Genomic DNA, 9,614 nt, shown 5'->3' with positions numbered 1-9,614 from the left:
ATTAACAAAATATTAGTGAGATAAGAATGTATTGTTCTTATTAGCAACTGAATAAAAGAGAATTGCCAATTGCCTGTATTGTGGTCTGAACATTCAGAGTAGCAACTGCATTCTGAAGGCATTGTCTGTGCCAGGACACTTGACAATGAAGGTATAGCTTTGAATGTGCTCATGGGGTTCAGCATCTTTCTGTCTCTATGACAGCTGTGATGACTCAGAATATTAACCAGATCAGCTCTAAATACCCCTTTAGCTAAACAGCTGCGAACCAGATAGCTTTTCAGTTGTTTAGAATATTTTTTTCCCTTTCTCTTCTGTGCTTCTTTATGAAATTAAAAGCTTGCATTTGTAGTAGAACATGCTACAATAAAGCCAGTGCATGCAAGTTTTAAACAGTTGTTTTAGCACTGTAATTTTTAAACAGTTAATGAAAGTAATTGTTTTAGATCTAGTCATGTAAGTGTAAAATTATGACTGTCTGCCCTATTAATCAAGTTGCTTTTGAATTCTAAAGAAATTCTGAGGTAGGAGTTTACTCAGTGAGACATAATCATTTTCCCAGCTCAGTACAGAGTAGTCCCATTATTCATGTTTTCTTCTGAATAAAAAAATCTCACTGTAATTCTAAGCACTTGTGATAATTACAAAGGAGTTTTTTTTTTTTTTCTCTCTCTTTTTTTCCCCCTTTAAAATGCTTCCCAACCCCCTCCTCCCCTCCCCCGTTGGCATTTTAAGAGAAAGTGGAATATTATGATCATACTAAATTCTAGTCAGTGCACTTGCATTTTGCTTGGAAAATTTTACCCATTTGGTTTCTTTATTGTCATGTTGTACGTCTGTGTGTTGCTAAACTGATGTTGCATATGTCCCGATTTTTGTTCACTTCAGAGTTTATGAAAGTTGGCAGTTATAACTTGTCTGACAAGGAATTTGTTTGTGGCACAGGTGATTTTATATACATTAAAAATGGGCTCAGTCTATACTTATCTAGATAAAGTCTGAGGCAATCAGTGATTGAAAACACGAATAGATAAAAGACAATAATGCATATGTGCGTATATATGAGGTTTTTTTCCCTTTTACTTCCCTCATAGAATTGGTTGAAATGAGACTTTTGTTGCAGTTGGTATTATCTAATCTCATTTATTTACATAATAAGTATTTACTACTATGTAAATTTTATGTATAGGTATATTTACGTGGTAGTAAATAGCTATTACGGTTGTGTCTTTTTTTTTTTTTTTTTTTTTTATGGTAATGTGAGGCTTAAGTCCTTGAATTCATCTCCTCTTCCTCCCACCTGGATTAGCAGGAGCAATGCAGCAGGCTTGTCTAGTGGGAAGCCAAACCCCTGAGAAGCTGATTTGAATTTAAGCTCTTCTTTTCCTCTTTGCTGGAGCTGAGTGGTGAACTCAAGGCTGAGTGTGTTTATGGCTTACAAAGACAGTATATAGATATGGCCAATGGTTTCAGCTGTTATTTGACTTCTTTTTGACTTCTTCCTTGGTGTATGACTGTAAGCCTACTGTAAGCCTTTTTTTTTTTTTTTTCAGAAATAGTCAATTTTTTTGGTATCTCCAATTTTCTGATGGTTAACATCACTGTTTCAAAATGAAAACTTGGAGAACTGAGCGTGACTAAATGCAAAATGAATGGAGACGCTTTGGGTTCAGGAGAGCAGACAGCTTAGTTCAGCAAGTGCCTGTTTATAGCTTGAAAGTTTTCTAAACAACTGCAACCACCACATCACTTGTGAGGAATGTGAAGAGTAGGTGGATAAGATCCTGAGTGGATGCTTTGCATTTTCTATTGGGACTACTGCTTAAAATGTATTGGTTCCTCAGGTAGTACTTTAAAAGTAGTGAGACTTTGGAAATGCTTCTTCCCTGGACAGTCAGTACAGAAATAGAAATACATGTAGCTGGATCTGTCCCCATAAATGCCAAGTTTTTTTTTCTTTTCTTTTTTTTTTTTTTTTCATTTTTGTTTGTTTGCTTATTTGTTTTCTGTCTGCAGACTATTTGGGGAATCAATGACTAAGTGAGCCAGGCTATACATGTATTTCTTTTAGTTTAGGATAATCTAGTGTGATAGGTGAAAATTCTGCTTTTTGATGTCCCACCTCTTTTAGCTCTCTCTCTCTCTTTTGTTTGTTTGTTTGAGGGGGTGGGAATGGGGTGGGATGTAGACAGAAATGGAAGCAAGATATCCTGTCATGTGTCGTTAACTGGAGGCTGAGATCTAAAAGGAGAAGCTATTGCTAAAAGTATAATCCATCCTAGCTATTTTTTGTTCATTGATACCACTTGGTGTTCTGTGGTTTTGGATTTAATAATATTTTTATTTGTATCTGCATGATATACTTATCACTGAAATGCTACTGGGTAAATAGATCAGACAGAAAAGTGTATTCTTGTCATACAAGTAATTTATAACTTTTTAAAACACCAACATAAATGATACTGACAGTTGCAGCCAGAATTCACACAAACATGCCTGAAAGTTACTGATGATCCTGACGCAGTACAGTGTGACTTTTTGTAAAGTTTGCAATGAAAAGTGGCAAAGCAACAAGAACACCATGATGAATGATTTTAGTAAGCGATGAAGCCCAGGAGTACTTAGCAATTGCTATCATGTATTAGGCGGCACTTCAAAACCTTGAGATAGTTGTCAATTTTGTGGGAATCTCTGCGGAGGCAATGCAGCAGGTTGTAAAAGGCAAAGAGTCTGGAGTCCTCATCGGCAAGTTGCAAGGATGGAAGGCCTTCCCATGGAGAATAAATTTCATTTCCAATGTCGCCAGAATGAACCTAAAGGCACAAAATGATACCGTAGTAGATAATAATGAATCTGACTGGATGTAGGACAGAGAACTAAGAAATACTGGCCTTGAGGAATGCTAGATAGTAGTGTACAGCTCATAAAGTCTTTTCTTTTATGGTTTGCATTATTCTGTACAATGTTGTATATCCTCATGCAGATTTTGAGTGAATTTCCATTTTACAGTTTATTTCCCTAAAATATGTAAGAAGCTCAGCTGTCAGTGTTCTAAGATCTAATGTGTTAACCAATGTCTGGTGGAATCTGACTTTGCAGAGAAGTCAAACCTTCCTTTATGCATGGACTGATCAGTGGCATCTCCTCCTTTTGGTTTCCTCCACCTTAAAGTTGTAAGCAGTTGCTTTCAAAACTTGTTTCTCCAGCTTTGTCTCAGCCCATCTCTTAGGTTGTCTCTCTGATAACAGGCAGCCTGAAGAACATGCTACTTGTCAAATCTTTCAACAATACATCTTCAGATGTATTGTACCTCATATTCCATTTAAAAAAAAAAAAAAAAAAAAAAAAAAGCTGTGAGTGATATACTGACCTCTAACGTTAGAAAGCTACATGTAGGAACTTGTGTAATGACTTAGTATCTGAGGTGAAGATTGGTTTAGATCACCTCATTTGAAAGAAGCAATCATTCATTTTCTCACATCACAAAAATCTACCTTTCATAGTAGGAAAGAAATCTGTGCCTATTGGTACTTGTGAATCTTTCTTATTTCCCATCAGTAATATTTCATGAAAGCACACAGGAGTATATCTATGTAGCCTCTCTCACTTAGTTTATGCAACTGGTAAAAAAGAAAAATAGACCTGCAGTCACTCAAAAACATGGTTTGACACTAATGAATTTGCTAACTTCATCTTCAACTCCATTCTGTAAATAACGTGAATGACAAGGTGGTGACAGAGTAACTGCAGTGGCACCTGACTTCTACTGTTATCTTGGATCCACACCTGAAAATGGGATAGAGATGCGTTTGATTACACTGATAAATGCACTGATAAATGCACTGATGGTCTGGATGGGATAAGATTTCTGAGTAAGTAGTCACCAAACTGAAAGAGAGAGACCATGAGTGATCCATTGGAACGTGGTGGATATGGAGATGGCGGCACTGTTAATGCTGTTCAACTGTTCTTAGCCTAAGCAAAAGCCAGTAAAGTCAGAACCTCTTATTAACATATTGCTCACTGTCAGAATGATATATAGGGACTGCTAGAGGCCCCTTTAAAAATAAACAAGCTAGAGCTGATTTTATTCAGTAAAGCTTTCAATCAATTACTGATAGCAAGGAGTATATGAGTATGGGTTTTGTCAAACAACAGCCTTGCTGTCTAACCCTCCAAGTGTAGGGGGAACCAAGTCAGAGCCACAGTTTTGAAGAAACAATATGATAGAAAAAGAGAAATGAAAGATACTGTGTTGTGTGCCACATCTTTGCAATAGGCAATGAAGGCAATGATGTGCCACACTTCAAGAACAGTTTTAAACACATTATCCATTTCTGAAAGCTATATACAATACCTGTATGTATACAGACGTATAAATAAGCTTATATGCACATATAAATATGTGGATGTGAGAAAACAGAAACAGCCTACAAAAATTTGCAAATTCGAATGCTTAAAGATAAAATGAAGATTTGCAATCCTGATGATTACACTTTCCTTTGAAGCAGGTTTGGGAATACACTGGATTATGCTAGACAAATCACAGCACATTGTCTCTTTAGAAATCACAAGATAGCAGAAAGAATTATAACTGAATCTGAGAACTTTGCAGCTATCTTGTATCCCCCTTTTTCTTCAGAATCCACTGTTTCTGTTCTTATTTACTACCATAAGTGGCTTCTTTACATCAATAGGCTGGAAGGACTGGAAGGACCTAATACTTACCCGCCCAACTATTTTCTCCATTCCTTCTAGAAGCCGCTTGTTTTGTTCCTCAATCTCGACAGCCTTCCAGAGGATGGTGTCTGGAGCTTCTTTGATTCTTTGTACCTCAGAGGCCAGATGGATCAGGGGATCATTCCAGGAGCGCAGTACTCCCAGTACTAAATTCAGTAGGTCTTCATGCTGGTCATCCACATTAAGAAAAGTCAGTTAAAATAACAAGGCTATATGCTGGCATTGTTAGGAGGCATTTAGAGCAATGTCCACAGATGCAGAGATCTAGGAATTTATTTCAAGACCTAGCACTGACTGGCGGTGCTATATAGCCCTGTCTTAGACACTGTTGTGAAATTTCTGATATTTTATGTCATGTTTTGCAATAATACCACAAATGGAAATTTGAATGGAAAACTCCTTTAAACCAAATTACAAACTAGTAAGAACAACTGTGCTTTATCTCTGTGGAAAACAAACAAACAAATAACAACAACAACAAAAACACCTCTTTATCTGATTCTAATGAACATTTATGAAACAAGTTTAGTATGGAATGGAAGATGTGAATTATGGTAAACCACTAAATAGCTTTTATTAGCTCTGCGTAATTCATCTGTCGTCCCCTTTGAACTATGGTACTTATAGCATTAGCTCTCAGCTTTTGAAAATTATTTTTTCTTGTGAGCAAATAACAACCCTTAAAGCTTATGGTTATGCTCAACCATTTCTTCTTTCCTAGATACACTGTATCTGAACATAACCAGACTTTATATACCCAGATGGTGACACTGGCATTGCAAAGCTATTACTGTTGTGAAACTGTTTAAGATTTCTCCCTGGCACACACATGTTCATACACCTGTGCTTACTTTTTTTCTACAGAGTATTTTCAAATTCTGTCTGTGAGCTAGGCTGAAGAAGACTGTCTTCATCTTTGTACAAAATTTATCGTTATCAAATCGATGTATTTATCAGGTTTCTTTTTGCAAGTAGTTTGCAGTATTTTACACTCGGGTCTTTGCATATGGGCAATAATGTGACCACTTTTGCCTCTTGGTAAGGAAGGGTGAGGATAGCTATTTAGCATTTGTTAAGTAACATCTATGTCTTCAATTCCTGGGAAGCCATTTACCTCTGCCTACTATATAGCCAATGAATTTTTATGTTTGTTAATAATTGTCTATAAGATACTCAAAAAAAATGCTCAAAGGATGTAGTATTCTGAGTCCTGCACAAATATAATAACTGCCTTTGCTCAATGCAAGCAAGTTATACTGTAACTGGAAATAAGATGCAAAGACTGAATGCAATATAAAGGAAAATAAGTGTTACTGGACTTGTATATTCTGTATAGTCTGTAGCTTAGTGTCTGCAAATATCTTTTTTTCAGTGCTTTTTTCTTCCTGACTTTTTTTTTTTTTTTTTACTCCGAATGCACTGATTTCCCTCTGTGTGCTACCTCTCTATTGCTTTCCCATCCTTTTTTTTTTTTTTTTTTTTTTTTTTTTTTTCCCCTCCTTTGCTCTATCTCACACTGAATGACATCAGAAATGCAACTTACATGAATCTGCTGAGCTTGCTCCTTGTCTTCAGGAGTGGTTAAGGAGGAAGTGTGGCAGCCATTAACAGCTTTTGTAATGAAACCCCGACCCTGAGCATAGCGTTCATCCTGCAGATCAGCAAGGAGAGGCGTTATTGATATAAGTAAGAAGAGCTACAATTCAAACACTATATTAAGTAATCGTTTCTTTGTTTTTATAACTACTTTTATGCTGTAAATGTCAAAGTCTTCTGGTATTTAGAGTGAAAATGGCAACCAACCTGAGACACAAATTTGTCCAATAGATAAAGAATAATAGGAAAATACTATTTTTTAATAGAAGCACTGGGGATCTTAGCAATGGTCAGCACTAAAAGTAGATTTGGTCATCATTGGGACTATCACTGCCTGTGCAGCAGTTATTTTTGTTTACTTATTGAAGGCTTTCATACATTAACATATGTTTGTGCTTAAAAATATACTGAATTGGATTTTTATATGTTCTCTCTCTCAGGAAAAGACAAAGTACTTACAAATTCATTGAACATTTCTGAAGAGAGGAAATGGATGTAGTGTGAGAGTTTAACCGCACGGTCAAAAAGCTCCCCAAGGGAAACTTGGCAGTTGGCAGATCCATTGGGGCAGATAGGCAAGGAGGTCACTCCTTCCTTTGTCAGGAGCATGTTGGACACTAGAAGGACCACCAGCAACAAACCTGTTCAGGTTTAGAACAAACCAAGATGGAAATATTGACATACATGTGCATTTAGAAGTAGCTGTCAGAGGTGGATGTAAACAGTCAGGATGCTGGATAATATTGGCTGTGCTCACAGTATCTCCTGTGCTGACTCTTGAAAATGAATAGAGGAGGGAAGCATAGTCATTTGATTATCCATTCTCCCCTCCATTATCCTGGATATACAGCAAAACACCCTATAGAGATTGAGCAGACACAGTAACCTGTGTTACAGTACGCTGTATTCAAAAGTCTCTCCATATAGTGCCTGACTATTATATAGTGATAGATGGAAAAAAGAAAATCAAACTTCTTCACTGTGTAAATATAGATACATAATTATTTGCACAGATATAGGTTTGGAAAATATTTTATTTTATTTTTTTGTTTGTTTCTTCTCCTCCTGTAAGTCCTTTTCTCCTTTGCTAACATTTGGAGTTTAAATTACTTTTGTGGAAAGGTGGTTAGGTCACTCTTTTAAGGTTCTGATTGTCCTGGGAGTTTCTTCAAAAGATTTAGCAGCTGTGCTGTTTTGCTATTTAGAGTTTAACCCTAAATTACCTACTGTTAAGAAAACAGGTAATATTTGGCATTTCTGAAAAACTTCTACACTGATACAGAAGACTTCTCATTATTGAAAAGATGAAACCTTATTTGTTTAAAAGCTTTAACATTGACAGGGTCAAGTGTTCTGTTCAGCAAAATAAAATATGCACAGAAAAACAATGGAAAGCTTTAAAAGCAAATATTTAGTAAACAAATGTAATTATTTAAAAGATGCTATTCTAAGCTCTGAAAGTTTTAGTTCTGGAAAATGGCCTGCTACATGCATTGGTTCACTAGAATCACCACTGATGTAAAATTAAAATAGACTGCAAAAAATCACCAGAGCTCTCCTGAATTTTATCATGTGACAGGTTTCCTTCTATCTCTCAGTTCAGGAAAGGTGACCCATTTGTACAATGTTAAAGTAAACCATCATCCTCCCCCATGAACAACGCTCTGAAGTTAGAACAGTGTTCTAGGCAATAATTTTATTAATAAGAAGACTTGTTGGCTTAGAAACTTGAGAGTAGTTATGTAACCATTTACTTCAAAATTACTAGATTGCTTCTGGACTCTGATGATAATGACTTCAAGTCATTGCCTTCTGAGTAGTGTTGTGAATAGCAAAGCAGTCTGGATCCAGTCTTTTTTTGTGCAGGTGTCATAACCTGAAAGCCAAATTTCAGTGAAACTGCTCAGTGCAAAGGTAGTTTTAAGAGATCAAAAACTGAGTAAAAAAGAGATCAAACTGCCTGCTAATTCCAAATTTTGAATACTAAACTTTTGAAGCAGAGACAAGTTTCACCATTACTCGAAAACTGGATGTCTTGGAAGACCTTAGTTTCTAGAGTTGTTACCTGTCAGTTACTTCCAAATTCAATCTAAAGTAAAAAAAAAAACAAAAACAAAAAAAAACTAACAACAAACAAACAAACAAAAAAACAAACATAAAAATTATCGACAAGTGAATGGCTAAAGTCTTACCTTTCAACGAATCCCCCTTGGTGCTCATGGTAGAGACCCTGTAGGATGACTTGCTCTACCAGAAAGAAGTCTCAATACTTGCTTATTTTCTGCACATACCAGATTTATATACACCATCCAGGGTCCATTTTGCATACATTCAACAGGTCGTGGAGTTTACCTCGATAATTACAAACATCAAACTGCCTTTCTTCCACATTCATATTCAGTATTTTTTTTTTTATTATTTGTAACTGTGAGAGGGAATTTCATTAGAATTTCAGTTGTGGGATCCTGAGTGTAGTTTGATGAAGAGAATGCCAAAATTTTGCTCTGAAAATGCCACTGTTCCTAGAAAGCTCTAGTTGTCAATTCTGAGACAGGCATCCTCAATGTTTATAGCCTATTTTTCCCCCTTCCCACAGGTGTCTTTTCATCCTTCCTCATCTCTTCAGCTTTCCAATGTTCAGCCTTCCAATGTTAAAATTCTGACTATTTGGGGAAGGGGAACAAATACAATGTCCACAGGAAAAGAAACAGCATAAATTGTCTAGAGAAGGATAATGGCGGCTTCTGGAAAGACAGGTCATTATATGTAAAGTTATAGATATGACATCCTGAGTATATAGCTTCATACAGTTAAGAAAGAGATTACATTGTCATGATATAACTGGTCCTCAGGATGAGGTATGTTTAGAGAAACAGGGGCAGTTCTTATATTAAAAAAGTAATAATGTATAACAACAAAGACGAAGTTACATGTTTACTGTTTAATCATAAAGTTTAATGATTAAATCAGCATTATTTAAAGAACAAAAACAAATCAGAAATGATAAGATTATTTTCTATACATGAAAATTCTTTGCGTAAAAGATGTACATTGTCTACCATACTCAAAACACATGCTGTCGTAATCAGGGGGATTTGTTTCCACATCTGATGTGTCTGTGGTAATCTACAAACTAGCCTTAACAAGTTGGCCCTGTTTTCTTGTTGTGTGAGGCCCACCTGTATGAATACGTTAGCAAATGTGCAATCTCTCATCTGTTTCTCAGATCCATTTACCCATGAGAAGACCTTCTAAATTAGATGATTATAATGAATAAG

At 36.1% G+C, this 9,614-nt stretch overlaps 1 protein-coding gene across 1 annotated transcript; it reads right to left on the bottom strand.

Moving 5' to 3' along the window:
- Positions 1 to 2,621: 2,621 nt before the first annotated feature.
- Positions 2,622 to 8,556, bottom strand: PRL (prolactin; the record flags this gene model as incomplete). The annotated part of the gene is made up of 5 exons (XM_084281233.1): positions 2,622 to 2,813; positions 4,729 to 4,908; positions 6,284 to 6,391; positions 6,796 to 6,977; positions 8,529 to 8,556. 5 exons carry the CDS (start codon positions 8,554 to 8,556, stop codon positions 2,622 to 2,624), a joined length of 690 nt encoding a protein of 229 aa, XP_084137359.1.
- Positions 8,557 to 9,614: the final 1,058 nt, after the last annotated feature.

Source organism: Netta rufina (genome assembly GCF_964035555.1).
Source record: "Netta rufina genome assembly, chromosome: 2".
NCBI lineage: Eukaryota > Metazoa > Chordata > Aves > Anseriformes > Anatidae > Netta > Netta rufina.
The sequence above is the reverse complement of the archived record's forward strand: the minus strand, read 5'-3'. Positions and strand labels throughout refer to the sequence as shown.